Here is a 15,315-nt window from a genome sequence, read left to right as displayed (position 1 = left end):
ATGCAAATAGCGCTAAAACAGAACGATGATTATGAGGTGATAAGAGTTGGGGTAGCTTTTGCTAAACCGCTTTTGCCTAAAAAGGTTTTATAACCGAATGATTCATTTATAAACGTCAATTTATGCAATCCGAAGTAAATGTGAAAAACATACCCGAGCTCTTTCTTTTTTATGTATAATTTCTCCTTTACTGGTCAAAGGCCACTGTTTTGCATTAATTAGGAGCAAGTCTGTGCGTCGGATTGGAGAGCGAAACTCCCGCCACATGTTTGGTGTTTTCGAACTTTTGCGATGTTTTGTCTGAAATCCATTTCTTTTGGCTTACCAGAGAGAGAATCTGGATCAATGGCAAATTAAACCTGCTTCATATTTGAGTAATGAACTCAAGACGCAGCTCTTATCAGCGCGTTAAAATAAGCTTGCCTGAGAATTTCATCGCGGTAGTGTTGTTCGCTAAAAGCACGACATGATTAGGTCAGCGTGAATGGAATTGCTTAGACAGGAAACGAACAATTAAGAGACTATTGTATGTCATTTTATCAAAAGAGCTTTTGGAGCCATTTTACAATGGTGACTGCGAGGTTGTAAGAAAAATAGTGGGCTCTAAAACAGGTGTATAATTGAGGACGTTGTTTATACTTCACACTCGATCGAATTTGCTTGCTAGCAAGTGCATTTAATTTACAGCCCAGTCGCGAATTCTAAAGAGTCTCCGTTGAAACTGTTGAACTCGCGGTAGAAGCGACTTGCGATTTGTACCGTTTTTTTTTAATTTTAATTCAATTCCACGCGAGTCTTCACCCGTTTTCAGAATTTTACTACAACGAAAAGAAGGTTGTTTTATTTTACTTTTGAAACGCGTGAAATATTAATGAGCCGAGAGACTATTTTCTCGTTATCTTCTTCAACTTTTATTGTGAGTTGCGGTAAATATTGCGGACTTTTGCGTTGATGGCTGCCAAATAACACCATCGCCATCTGCCGGCTTGAATGAAACTTGCGTTAAATTTTAATTCGTCAGTCGAAAAGGATGACTGTATGCGCATAGATTTACCAAACAACCTCCTCTCTATGAGGAAACACGAAAAGGATGGCTGTGATCATGGACAAAAGGTAAGGACAACCCATTTTTATTTTTTTTCTTTTGTTACACTGGTTTTGCCTCGTCTCTAGCCCCAGACATGCCCAGTTTGAATTCAGCTTTGGGCATTTTCGGCGTGAATATGAAGGAATAAAACACATTTTAATATTTTCCACGAGTTTTAAATCTTTGTTTGGAAAATTTTCCTTTCGCTTTAATCAATTTTCTTAGTTTCCTTGCATTTTATTTTTTTTAAATTGTAACGAATCCTGAAAACTTTGATCAAGAAAAATACTACATTCGAATTGCAGATTAAAACAGATGCCCAAAGCAATTTGTACTAATCAGTTATGCAGTGTTACCGAGGTTCAAATTGCCGCAAAAATGTATACTGCTTCATTTTATAAAACCATACGTATCGGAAAGCAGGTTTTCCTTTCAAATTTTATCACAGTTTTAGCGCTCGATAAGCGTAAGGAAAAATTCAGTTGCTCGAGGAGAACATATGAGACTGAACTTGAAAACAAAATGTTTAACACTGTTGTTTAAAAAAATACGAATAACAGACGATGAAACCCTTAAGAAATTGTTGCTTCTGCTAGTGCGAAGTACTTTTGCACTGTTCTTCCGTTCCTGATTCAAAAACTTCGAAAATATTCATTTGATAAAATTACCTATTGCCTTTCTCATGTAAAACCGCGGTAAGACATTTAAATCAAGCATTTAGACTTGGAATTGACACCTAGTTTTAATAGTTACAATTCGAATTTCGAATGGTTTACTGGATTATTCCAATTTATCGAGAACTAAAAACCAGTGTCTCTACAGAAGCATTTGCTTGATCTTTACACTTTTCCTGTCAATTGCAGTTCTTCTATTCATTTTCATTCAAGCCAAAAATTATTGGTTGTAGAAGTTAAAAAGTGAGTGATCTCTCAGAACCAAAGTAATTAAAAATGCGGTCAAAGGATTTTCTTTTTTTTTTTTATTTTGTAGCATCGTTAAACTTTTACGCACGTTTCAGAAACGAGAATATCAATGTGACTAAACAAGAAGCAAGATTCAGGGAACCCTGTCGAATAAATTAAGATTCAGATTTTGTATTTTTTTAAATGTTTTGTATTTTAAAAAAAAAAACAGTTTTTTAACAAAAGAGTTTAGTAGCGAATATATTAAGACATGCGAATGATACCGCAATTTAATGAAATAATCATTCATCCAAGTCGGTTTTTTTCTATTTCAAGAGCTTCGGAAGATTAAAATTTAAAATATTTTGATTTGGTTTCCGTTCTTGCCAAACAGAAAAAGGAAACAGATGAGTGCTACACGCATTTTTCATTTGAGAAACGTATGAACGTAAATCCTTAGATAAAGGTTTCCAAACTTCCATCTTTTCAAAAACCAGTCTGCTTTTTTCTTTTATTTGTTTAGTGGTTTTCAATTGTCAAACAAGCCAGTTTTGAACGCATCCTTTTGGCAGATCAATAGAGGAATATTACAGCTGTGATAAAAAAGTTACAGGAACGGTTAAAAGATCCGAAATATGAAAACTAAAGCACGATTTTGACAAAGTCTGCTAAGAAATTTCTTTCCCCCAGTTTTAAGTTTTTTTAATAAAGTATATGAGATGTTAAAAAAAATTGATTATAGCAATAAATTATTTGGCCCTTGCTCGCTCTAATTAAAGCTAGAATTTCTTGCGAGTGTTAATTAAAAGTGCGTTTTACGACTTTCGTTTCTTTGAGATTGACAGCGTATGCGCGGTAACGCGTGATCAGGGTACAAGTTCTCCTGGTATTCATTTACTGTCGAGGTTACATATTTGATGAGATATCAAATTTGACTACGAGAAGAAATTACTTTTTGATGTCACTCAAATACCCGATGACTTAAGAATCCTGGAAAATACATTAAAATCTATGGAGAATTTTGAGTGAAGACGACATGAATAGGAACTGAAAATCGGCAAGAAAAGCGACCTCAGAATCGGGAAGTACAGGAAATGTGTACGACAAAAATATCGGTTGATTTATCAAAATGCAATGTTACTTCGTGGACAATAAGATCCCTGAAGGAAGCTGTAGCATTTGGCGTTTACTAAGCCTAATTTAAGTTTATGATATAGATTACCGTAATCTTTGCTGAAGATCTTATACACCGTCTCTAATATTTCCTATTAATAGAATGAGAGAGAATATTTTGCTTCTTTTTAAAATTTGGTCGCGCAATTCCTATTTTTTTTTTTCTGTGAAACATTTTACATCTGGTCTCTACACTCTGAAAATAGCTGAGAAGCAGCTAACTCTTGCAAAAGTGAAACACAACTTTGTTCTTTAAAAGTAGATTGAACATAACTGAACTTCTCAGTCACTGATCAAAACTTTCGCCATTAAAATTTGACCGGGTCATGTTAGTTATTGCTTCATTAAAACATTTAATTTTATTTGAAAAATAAAAAAGTGTTCATATAGTTTCCTCGAGCACTGGAGAATGGAAAATTTTGACTCTGTGCGAAGAATAACAAGACTTTGGTTTTTGCAAATCGAAATGATTGGAGCAGTACTTTGCAAGTGATATTTACACATCATTTAGTGTTGTTTTAGTACAAGTTAGCCATAATATTAAGGCATGCTAATAAATCGCTACGGTTTTATCTTAATTAGTACGCGGGTATTAAGAAACGCGATGTACTAATTGAAGAGCTAGAGTTTTCTGTTTTGGCGTGTTTTTTGTTCATTAAATGGAAATCATTCTTTCTAATGAATCATAACAATTAAGGCGCACTCTGAAAATGGATCAAAATCAAACGAATAGAAAAATAAATGTCGTCCTCTATCTCTGGACATTCCCCCATTATCTATTTGGTTTTAGTTAAACTCGAATTTTCCGCAATAGATAAGAAAACCAAAGAATGAAATATCAGAAAGCGTAATCAAATCCTTTGATTTGCGCAACGTTTTTTCAAAATTTTGAAATACTCTTCGAGTTTCCGTTTGATTATGAAGTTGTGTTTCGTCTTCAATAAATAATTGATAATTTTCATTCAAAAAGTTGGAGTCAATGAGAGGTCAATTAAGAAAACTGTTCTGTCGGAAATTTGGATATAACCTTTCTGGCAATCTCTCTCTTTTTCCTCCGTGTTTTTAGCACGATATGTCAGTTAATTTACGATGGTTTTTGAACTAGTACGTTTGCGTCGTTCCAGTGTACAACTTCTATGCTCACCTAAAGCGGTGTGCAGTGTAGTTTAATCAACTGCATACATTCAGCGTTTCATTGTGATGAAGTCCTGGGCAGTTTTTGGGTGGATACTTAGGTACCGCCTGGGTCTCAAAGTTAGGACCCCGTTTTAGAGAATTTGCATTCAAAAAGAACATTAATGATTAATGTACCGTTATATAGATAAATATTTTCATTCTTCACCCTATCGTTTACGATAGGTTACCCACCATGAGCTGCGTAAGGTTGTATTTGTTTGTTCGTAACATTTGTTCCTGGCACGTCATGGTAAGCAAATTGATGAAGTTGTTTTTTACGAATGATTAACATCGCTACTGATAATTCAAACCTCTCGTTCTTTCAAAATGATTTAACCTCTTAGAAAAGGGTTCCAATTCTTAAACTCAATCAGCGGGTCATTCGTGATCAGCGGGAGTTTGCGAATCAGCCCACTGTGGGCATGTGTATGTTTTGGTGCATTTACGCGTTAGCAACAGGTTTGGAGACTGCAGAAACAATCAGAAAATCAACTTAAATCTATTATGTAAGTGTGAATGTAAGGAAAAAACTGAAGGCTCAGATTTCACCTTAACTGCCAACAGTTGGGGGGAGGGGGTGGGGTAAGGGGGCGTTGGATAAACTCAACGGTACATGTAGTGGCTGCGCTAACTTCGACCACGCACCAGGGTGTATTTACTCGAGAACTTACTGAATTCATCGTGGGGAAAAAAAGGTTAATGGTTGATTTGTTTGCTTCATTAATAACATTCATGAAAATTAAGGGCTATAGGAAGATCGTGTTCATTAAGTCTGAAACATTAGCACCAAATAGATCACGAAGATTCCACCTTCAGTTTCCTTCTATTACGCCAAGCTGTGGTAAGAAGCACCTCGTCCTGTAGCAGTTTAATTCTCCTAAATATTTGTGAAAATTTATTACCATTCTTGGTAGAATAATTTTTATCTCGGATGAACTTGATCTTTTTGACCTGTGTTGATTGGTTGGATTTTGTTTACTATGTTTAAAATTTGCGCTCGAATCATATTTTTTGTTAATTTTTATACGGTCAAAATAACATGAGTTTGTCTTTCAACTGCATGTAGTTAAATTTTTTTGCTGTCAAACTGAGTGCAATCTGGACCATTCTAGGACTTTTAGAAGGCCAAGGTTATTCTTCCTTGTCATTTGGGTTAATTCCTATGATTTTGACCACAGAACATTCCAAGCAAAGCATTTTTCAGTCTTTGTCAATTTGATTAATTTTTGACGATTAGCAAAAATAATTTCTAGTCAGGCAAACTTGCATGTCACAAAAAAGCAGTCTGGAAGGTTACTGATTTATTCAACGTTTCATTTTAAAACGCCACGCTCCTGTTCGAAGTAACAATAATTGCGACGTTTTTGCGGTCTTAGGCAACACCCGCGCTACCCCGAAGTTGGCGCCAAACAAACACCTATTAAATTTTGCCTATTAATTACCGCGTTTGAAGACACCTGTTTTGTTAAGTTCAGAATCCATAAAATTGTTAGGTGGATTTCTCGAGGAACAGCCTTTGACTGAAGAAAAAAGAGATATTGCCTTAGGGATTTACACGTTTACCTCCCAATCTTTGGGCACCTTCCAGCGGGACTTCGGATCCGGAGTTTTCTCAGTGGGCGCTTGTATGTTCAAACACGTTTGCGTGGCGAAATAACTACGAAGGCATATCGGCAATCTTGTTAGAAGTGCAAAGACGTCATCGCGGGCAGAAAAATAAAAACAACACTGACCTGAGGGAGTAGGTTATTTAAAAATGAATTTGACATTTGACATAATTTTTCTCGCGCCCTTTTATAGAAAAAAGTTTGTAGTTTTGAAAAATCTTAGTCGAGACCGTTGTTCCGTTTAACCAGCTTGAGTAGAAACACTTGATAGGACTTTAGGCAATCTATGGGAAGAGCATTCAATTTTATGGGAAAAAGCGGTATAAAGCATATACAGACAGGGAGGTATTGAGAGAAAATATTTTCTGCACGGTTTTTCCTTTCATCTTTCATCAGCTTCTTTTTTATCATGATACGTGCTCAAACTAACCCGATAATTATTTTTAAGTTCAGAGCGTTTCGATTTGAATATGCCAGTTCAGGTGTAATTTGAACAGTTCGAGTATAATAGAGGCTCCCCGCCGATGTGCAATTGAAAATAGGAAATTGCCTTTGGTCACAAGCAAACTAGTTATTCATTTGTCTCTTTTTCCAATACCTTACATAAACCACTGATTGGTAAGCTTCAAAATGTGCTCTACTTTGATCTCTATGCACAAAGTTACTAGTGATTGAATTGATCTATGAAATTTTTTTCTTCCAGAATTTTGTGAAGGACTGAACAGTCGTCAAGGACTCCACTTTGCAGAGAACGGAATCTTCAGTATATTTTTAATAATATGCAAGGTTAAATCTGAACAGGCTTTTCAAGGCTAAAGTATCTTTCCAATGTCTGCAAATGGCTGTTGCAGTTTCAGCAAACGCAGTGGACATCGTGAAAAGTTTCCTCACTGATATTCGACGAGAGACGAAAGCTTTTCAGAACTAGTTGTTTAACAGCCGTTTGAAAAATTGAACCGTCAAAATACTCTAAGGAGAAGCCAAAGAGATCAATTATTTCCAAGAATCGTAATTCAAAATCCTCGAACGCGTGTCGTGCTGTGCATTTTGAATAATTAAAATAGTTGGTTATTTTCTTATTTCGGAGAAAAAAGTCGAAAAGTAGATTAAAAAGACTTATCGCCAAGAGATTGGAGATCGTAGCCAATGGGCCGATGTTTGTGAAAGCTACGAAAATCCGCACTTTGGGAAAAATCTGAATTTATGAATCGAATGTGACATTGCGATTAAGCACGCCTTCGAAAAAGGTTGGAGACTTGAGTAGTTTGTGCCTTCGAAGAGGGCGAAGCAACACTGAAAAGTGAGAATTTTGACATTAATTGTTTCAATTTATCCCTATGGCAATGGCTGTCGCTACAGCAGTTACACTCAGCTATCGCCGTTCACGCACTACATCACGTGACTGGTCTGTCGCCAACTCGGTACCAGTTGGCGTGGTGGACACATCGTTGACTGAACCAATTGTAATCAACATTGGCGGAAAAAAATACGAGACATACGAGAGCACGTTGAACCAGTTTCCCAATACGCTGCTGGGAAATCCTGAAAAGCGCAAGAAATACTTCGACGAGAAAAACAACGAGTACTTTTTTGACCGACATCGCAGCTCTTTCACGGCCATTCTGTATTACTATCAGTCTGGTGGAATGTTGGAACGGCCTTTGCACGTGCCACCTGATATTTTCCTAGAGGAATTGAACTTTTTCCAGTTGACGGATGACATGCAGAAGGAGAACGAAGCGGTTGCAAACTGTGAAGACGACGATGGCGGGAAGGACTATGACGACGAAGAAGAACTTCCAAAGAATAGGACCCTACGAGCAATTTGGCTCGCATTCGAGAGCCCAAATTCTTCATTCTGCGCCAAAGGTTTGGCTATATTTTCGCTGGTAATTATCTTGCTTTCGATAGTGGTATTCTGCGTGGAAACAATGCCTCCTTTTAATGATTCCCCTCGAACGAACGCTAATGAGACTAAGCCGGCCGCTAATGAGACTAAGCCGGCCGCTAATGAGACTAAGCCGGCCGCTAATGAGACTAAGCCGGCCGAGCCCGGAAAAAACAAACACGTGTTCTTTGTGTTAAACGCGATCTGCAGTTCGTGGTTCACGTTTGAGTACGTGATTCGTTTCATCGCATCACCTAATAAGATTCGATTTCTCAAAGCGATTCTGAACATCTTAGATCTGTTGTCGATTCTTCCATTTTACGTGAGCCTGATTGTCCCAGAGGAGTCGGCGGACAGCATTGATATTCTCCGAGTAATGAGAGTGATCCGTGTGTGTCGAATCTTCAAGCTGACGCGTCACTCCAAAGGTTTGCATGTGTTAGGGAAAACTCTGTGCGCTAGCGTCAACGAGTTGATTATGTTAATGCTCTTCCTGGTAATTGGAGTCATACTGTTTGCAAGCGCCGCGTATTACGCCGAGGAGGATAAACAGGATTCGAAGTTTGTCAGCATTCCACACGCATTCTGGTGGGCGGTTGTAACCATGACAACGGTAGGATATGGAGACATGTCTCCTGAGACCACACTCGGTAAGTAGTGTTGGCTATTGGACCACGTATGATGTCCTAAATATGTTTCGTTTAGGCCGCGTACGAATTTATTAACTCTATTTTTGATAAGTTGATCTGGAGATTGTTGTTAGCAGTTTGTGGCTTCGCTTGGCCCCTAAAACTTCAACTTCTCTCACACTTTCTATGAAAAGACTAAAACCAATATATGAATCTGTGTACTACATTCGTCAACTTCCCTGAGTGACCAAGACATAATTTCTCTTTACAAGCAGACAAACGATTAGAATAAAGGAAAATATCTATTAGGTGATTATCAGTTGATTCAATACTAAATTCTTGGAATTAACATCGTAAGAATTGTATGGCAGACAGTAAGGAGAATTACTATTTAAATCTTGGGAAAGAAAGGGTTGAACAAAGAGACTTCCGAGAAAACTGGGAGACGAAGGAGAAATGCCATTCTATGGAATAGTATACAAACCAAAGGCTTATCTAACAAAGTAGCAACAGTCTTAATTGCTTCCGCTGTTTGCAGTGAAACAGATTTTGTCGCCTAGTAATACTGCCTCAGTCAAACTTCTTATTTGTTCGTTCGCAGGTAAATTAGTGGGAGCTATGTGTGCTCTATCAGGAGTACTCGCCATCGCTCTTCCTGTACCGGTCATAGTCTCTAACTTTGAATTTTACTACAAGGAGGAACTGAGCAAACGGGAGAATGCCGAATCAGTGTCTCACAAAAACCTTAATAGCTTAGTGCCAAAGTCGCCGATGCTAGAGCACAAGTTACTACTCGATTCTGAAGCGGGTACACCCACACGCTCGGCCAAGTTAGATGTTAATCCTGGCCAGTATTCTAGTCCTTTATTGACGCATCGTATAACAAACGGTGCCATGAAGTTCGGACAGGATACAATTATTGAGACTGACGAGCTCAGCACTGGCGGCGGTGGGGGAAGCGGGTCGAAACCATCGACTCCAATTAATCGAAGGAAGCAGCAGCAATCTGCCCCACCGAACTCAGAAACAGTCTTATAAGTCTTGTAATGAAGATGTTCCGAGCGTCTTAGAGGCTAAGGAACCGAATTGTATGAATTTTTGACTTTTGATGACATTACAAATGTCTCCCTGGTAAATAAGAAGCAGCTGTGTTTAGTCCTCGGTTTTCTGCGCGTACCGTGAAGACGAAGGAGACGGAATAATGGCCCACTGTTATGCTATGTTGTGCTACTTAAGTTATAGTTTTTAACAGTAGAGGAGAAGATTCTTTCTGTATTCCACGATGAGCGGAGCCAACTGACACGTTTTTTGGACTTTCAGCTTTTTACTGAATTTAACTGCAAGTGTCTTCTCTCCGTCCCTTTGAAAGTCTGTTAAAGTGGGAGAAAGTTTGAAGCGAATGAGCTCTGGAATGGCTACCCAATTTTGACGCCGGCAAAAGGACAACCGCTCCAAATACTCTAGTTTAATTTTGAGGCTTAAAACCCCAGAAATTAGTACGGAGACAGGGGCGCGCATTTCGAATGAGAAATCGTAAACCTGTGACAAAACACAAGCAATCAGAACTGACTGAAGGAAAAATCTTAACGAACCCGAAGTAAAAACAAGCAAGCTAAGCTAGCTTGCTCGTTCTTGCCCTACGTCAAGCGTCAGCTCGTTCGCACGCTGTTTGAAGTAAAAGGGATACTGCTATTTCCTAGGCTGCTTTAATTAGCAGCTAATGCCGTGCTACAGCAACGAAATTTTAACCGTATTTGAACATCTAAGGAGCTGAGAACCTCTGGTTAAGTGAAAAGATAACTGTGCTCTCTAGAAACGCAGATCTTTGGAAAATTTTGTACTACCCGACAATTACTGATTTCTATCGACCAATGACACCACTACTGAAACAACTTTCATGGGGTGTTGAAATTTTACCTTTTTTTTCTGTCGCCAATGAAATTTATAATCCTGCGTATAAAAACGTTTCTGAATAGAGGACACCTTACACGAGTAAGGCAGAATTTGTTAAGGCTTTTAGTTATCGAAAGCTGAAGAGCACTTTGTGCCGTTAAGCTTAGGAAAGGAAGATAGAAAATCACGTGATGGCTTCTAGGTAGAGAGGATACCGGGTATTAACCAGGTCACATAGAAGCTGATCACGTTCTGAAAGAATTAATGTTTGTTGGACAGTGGAAAGTAAAGACGAGTACTAGACTTCTCACGTGATTTGTGCAGGAGAACGACATGATTGTCATGTTTGGATTCCTTGTTCTAAAGCGACGACTTTGCTTTGTTGATGGAAATGGTACTCTTGACTGAACGGACAGTCATTTTCTGTCGAAATTAAGTTTCGGTTTGCAGTTCAACTGCGTTGTTACGGCCGTCGTTGGGACTCGAACGTTACTTTTATCCAGATTGACTAAGTTATAAAATAACTTGGCTCAGGGTAGGATTCTTCTGTCGAAAGCTATCCCCGTTTTCTTTTTTTCCGGTTTAAAAGGAAAATAAGATGAAAGAAAACAAAAAGCTTTGTTTATTTAGAGATGTCGAGGCATCTTTGAGTGTCGAAGTATACCTCGGAAAATATCTACTTTCGTTGCTTGGCAATCAAACTTTCTATCAACTGGCGCTGGGCAAAAGGATAAGTAGATTTTTTGACACTTGGTAGTTTTTTTCTAAGTTAGACGCTGTTTGTAGAACAAATTTAAAGAGTTGTTACTTTGAAACAAACTCTACGTCGAGCAAAAATCTTTTTGCGAATGATAAGTTGATGCGCACCAATTTTTATCAGTGTTGTTTCCCAACTTGCTGGAAAATCTTCGAATGTGAGAATGTACGTGCATGTAAATGAGGCCTGTTTTAAATGCAAGGTGTAATAACTAGGTTTACCAATGGTGCGACGTCGATGCCTTCATTAATGAACTGGTTTTTTTTTTTTTCATTTCTTTTGGAGTATTTTCACTGTAAATCAACGTACGTTGAACAATGCGAAGATCTGGCTAGTTACCTCTTTTAATAATCACGTTTGGGCAAGGCTTTAAACGATACGCTTTAATTGAATGATATAAAACAATAACGCTTAATGCGCTTTGATAAAAAGCAGGAAAATTTGAAACGAAGCAGCGACTTGCATGTTGGTATATGTAGACCCTAAATAATAAAACGCAAAGAGAAATAAGGTTTGATTCATTTCATTATTTGTACTTCCTCTTTAGTTTTTCGTGTGTTTTTCGCTCTTGCTGTTGTTGCTTTTGTTGTTGACGCTTTGGAAGACTTGTGGAATCATTCGCACTCATGCAAAAATGACGTTAAAAATATACTTCTCTAAAACCCATAATTACATATTTCACACCACAATGAATTGCATTGTTTTAAACTCATCTCCTTATGATATGGGAAAAAGAACTTACTTTTTTCCGTCATATCTTCATCCGAACCCTTATGTAGGAATTAACATCCTCTATTTGCCAAGTCACCATAATAAATCTAAATTTTAAGGCTGAGAGATCTAGAATGCTCTGATCGAAAAACATTGCGTGTGAGCGAACTTATCCCAGAAAGCTATGAAATTATACTTTGAAAGAGGAACAAGAACAACAAAAAAATATTGGCTCTTAACATGTCTGAGGACCAGCTGCCTAAGAAACCATGTTTTTTGCCTAAATTATAACAGGTGCTGGAGCACAATAATTGTTACTTGAGGACAAAAGAGATCTTATTATGTCGCGGTTTTGTTACCGTCGAATAACATAATGGGCGAATTCCAAACAAAGACAAACCAGTATGTTAATCTCCTTAGGTCATTATCCAATCTCTGATTGAACTATGCTTGCTGTTTGCCGATCATTTGCATGTCGTATAACCTGCAGGCGATTTAGTGTTACTTTTTGGTTTCCGTGAGGGCTTCCCGCACGAGTTATGAGCAATCTTAATTTGATTCAGAGCTTCACAGTGTCGCAGATGCCATTTCAGATTTCCAGTTGAGTTTTTTCTAAAACCAGCTCATGATGAAATATTACATGTTTTACGAAGGATATCTCCTGAAAGTTAGCCTTCCTCTCGCAGTGGTCTTTATTGTGTTTGGTATTTACACTGTTGTGGGAAATGTGCTCGTCTGTTGCGTATATATTATTGACCCGTTCAAAAATCTGCGGACCTTATCGTTTTATTACGTGGCAAATTTAGCGTTTGCTGATATTTTAGTCGGTGTCGTTGTGGAACCTCTGAATGTCTCTGTTTATTGGACGGGGAGTGAGCCCGCCTTATTTGCCTTCTATATCTTTGCAGTGCTGTCATGTGTTAGCTCCATTCTTAACATCTCCGCTATGATGATAGACCGTTACATTGCTGTCAGCCAGGCGTTTCGCTATCGTGTTTTGGTGACAGAGAAGCGAGTGCGTCTTTCCGTCGTCTTTTTGTGGCTTTATTCGTTCCATTTTTCGCTGTTAGCGCTGCTGGGCTGGCGTCAAGAAAGCTTTCAGATTTATTTGTACTGCTGTGGAGTTCTCCTGCCATCTGCCATAATGCTCTCGTCCTATTACGGCTTGATTCGAATTCTCAGGAAGAAAAATGCCAAACTTCGAAGATTTTCGTCTCGTTGTCAAAGAACTGCGCAGGCGAAAAAAATGGTACAAAAGGAGCGCCGGGTTTCAACCACGGTCTTTGTTATGTTAGTGGTTTTTCTCACTGCGTGGTTCCCATTTGTAGTGATAGATTTCGTGCTTGTATTTTGTGCACATTGTCGATCACAAAATCTTCTGTTAGCGAGGGACATCACTTTATCCCTGGGGTTTTTCTCCTCAGGAGTTAACCCCCTGCTGTATGCTTGGAGAGTTCGCCAATTTAAACAGGGACTGTTGAAGATCATGAAGTTCCGAAGAAGGGAAAGTATCAACTTGAGGTCACAACGACGCCCGTCCAAGGTAGGGCCTTTTGTTTCAAACTTCTCACCGGCCGTGGTAGAGTTGAATCCTTTATCACCTCGCGACTTAGCGAATGACGTTTCTTGAGATCAATGTCCGGCCGTTCAGTTTATCAAAGAAACTGCGACATTCACAAGGACAAGAAGTATGTCAAATTCGTAACAACAATGAGCCAGATGAAATGCGTTGGTTAGATGACATTAGATGAAAGACGAATTGACTATGCTGCAATAAGGAGATCGAGGATCGTCTCTTAAGAAGATTAGTAAAAAATATTGTGTTTCCTATAAGCTAGGCTCATATAGAGCTGCACATTTTAAGTGTAAGACACCTGAGAAACCTAGGAAAGGTTTTAAGACTACGATAGATGTCAAGAATAGAAAACAATATGCAGAGGCTCCAGGCTTTATCCACTGGCTCTTTCATATAAGATCTATGGGTATAAAAAAATATATATATAATATTTTAGGAAAAAGGAAAAATCTAGAAAAAAACATATGTACAGCAAATAAATATTTAGAGACAGCTTGGTGTCAGCTTGACATGTTAACTGACAATCGGGGAAAACTTTTGTCGTTGCAATTTACCTGACGACTTCATAACACTTCAAATGGACTTGTTCAATAACTTTTATATTTAGCTTTGTTCTGTAATCGCCTTTTGCTTTAATGAACAAGTTAAGTTATCCGAGGAGAATCACTGCTGATAGCAAAAACAAAAAAATATTTATCCAGCCTTGTATCGAAAACTCACAATCGATTTCCAAGAACACGCTCCGTAGATTAAATATCAAGTGGTCACTTAACATAGATGGCCAACGAAGTATATAAATTTTATTTTTAATCATAGCGTTTACTTTATTGTAAAAGGCGGAGTGGGCAAGAAAACATAATATGTATAGAAATAAAGATGCGAGGGAGGATATTTATGCGCATCATGATTCAAAATATAATTCGTATCTTTGGAGTTAAGAGTTGTTGCAAAAACCTGGGATTTGCATGAGCAATATACACTAAACGCGCAGTCGACAACTGCGTGCTAAAACTAACCGGCATATCACAAGCCTTCTCTCCTCGTTGGATGTCGGTATACGATGAGACGGGAACACTTACTTTGCTTTGAAGTAACTGGGATATTATTGTACACAGCAATCAAGGTTGTAATACGCTTTTGTTCATCAAATAAATGAGAATTGATTTAATGCCTGACTGATGATGGTTACATCCTTTTAACTTAAGTTTTTTTTTGCCGGCCGGTTTCATCCCCTTCGTGTTATTAAGGAAGTCGCAGAGCTCTTAATTGTTGCGAAAACACAAAAACAGAATGTGTGCCAGACTTTTCCTTCTTGTTCGATCTGTTTATTGCACGTTTTTTCCAAAAGTTATAACAGCTATTCCAACTTGTTAGCTCAAAACCTCACATGTGAATTTCTATAATTCAACAAAAACTACGTGAACGAGCGCGCTTAAAGTATTATCAACAGGAGGATTAACCCGGTTAAGGCGTTTGGATATGATTTATGATCATGTTAAGGAAAATGAAAGACAATTAGAAAGAAGAACATGCAAATACGGGCAAGAGAAACAACAAACAAAAGGAAGAAAACAATTCATGCTGTCGGAAAAGAGGTAGATAAAAACTCAGGCTACTCCTGAATTAAAAAATCAAAATGTGTGATTGTAAGCCAGACAGTTATTTTTCGAACTCGTTCTCGAGGAGCTCGGGGTTTTATACGCGGACAAGTTGCACTCGATCCGATCAAAAGGGATATTGATCACTCAGCACCACTCATAAAGGAAGAAATCGAGAGAGAAATCGAGAGAGAAATCGAGAGAAGAAAGGAAAAAAAGATGTGAATATGGAAGCGATCTTTGCAGTAATGAATTTCCGCAGTTCACATACATGATTCTCATATAGTCACAATCCGAAAAAAAGACGGAGAGAAGAAG

General features: G+C 38.2%; 2 protein-coding genes across 4 annotated transcripts; both read left to right on the top strand.

The window, feature by feature from the left end:
- Positions 1-439: 439 nt before the first annotated feature.
- On the top strand, positions 440-11,622 carry LOC113677197 (potassium voltage-gated channel subfamily A member 2). Of its 3 annotated transcripts, none has more exons than XM_027193961.2 (3): positions 440-1,113; positions 6,649-8,483; positions 9,064-11,622. In XM_027193961.2, exons 2-3 carry the CDS (start codon positions 7,283-7,285, stop codon positions 9,498-9,500), a joined length of 1,638 nt encoding a protein of 545 aa, XP_027049762.2. In that variant the 5' UTR covers positions 440-1,113; positions 6,649-7,282; the 3' UTR covers positions 9,501-11,622. The 3 variants fall into 3 exon arrangements, with proteins under 3 accessions (XP_027049762.2, XP_089046879.1, XP_089046880.1); XM_089190753.1 differs by lacking the exon at positions 440-1,113 and adding an exon at positions 5,850-6,079; XM_089190754.1 differs by lacking the exon at positions 440-1,113 and adding an exon at positions 6,088-6,290.
- Positions 11,623-11,629: 7 nt separating this feature from the next.
- LOC113677194 (adenosine receptor A3) lies at positions 11,630-13,789 on the top strand. The gene has a single exon (XM_027193960.2). It carries the CDS (start codon positions 12,449-12,451, stop codon positions 13,451-13,453), a length of 1,005 nt encoding a protein of 334 aa, XP_027049761.2. The 5' UTR covers positions 11,630-12,448; the 3' UTR covers positions 13,454-13,789.
- The last annotated feature ends 1,526 nt before the right edge of the window (positions 13,790-15,315 follow it).

This window comes from Pocillopora damicornis, chromosome 12 (assembly GCF_964200805.1).
Source record: "Pocillopora damicornis chromosome 12, jaPocDami1.2, whole genome shotgun sequence".
In the NCBI taxonomy this organism is placed as follows: Eukaryota; Metazoa; Cnidaria; class Anthozoa; order Scleractinia; family Pocilloporidae; genus Pocillopora; species Pocillopora damicornis.
This window is presented reverse-complemented; position numbering and strand designations above follow the sequence as displayed.

Coding starts and splice junctions, on each gene's coding strand:
- LOC113677197 (XM_027193961.2), top strand. CDS start 7,283: ATGGCAATGGCTGTCGCTACAGCAGTTACACTCAGCTATCGCCGTTCA. Junction 8,484..9,063: donor GTCTCCTGAGACCACACTCG/GTAAGTAGTGTT, acceptor GTTCGTTCGCAG/GTAAATTAGTGGGAGCTATG.
- LOC113677194 (XM_027193960.2), top strand. CDS start 12,449: ATGATGAAATATTACATGTTTTACGAAGGATATCTCCTGAAAGTTAGC.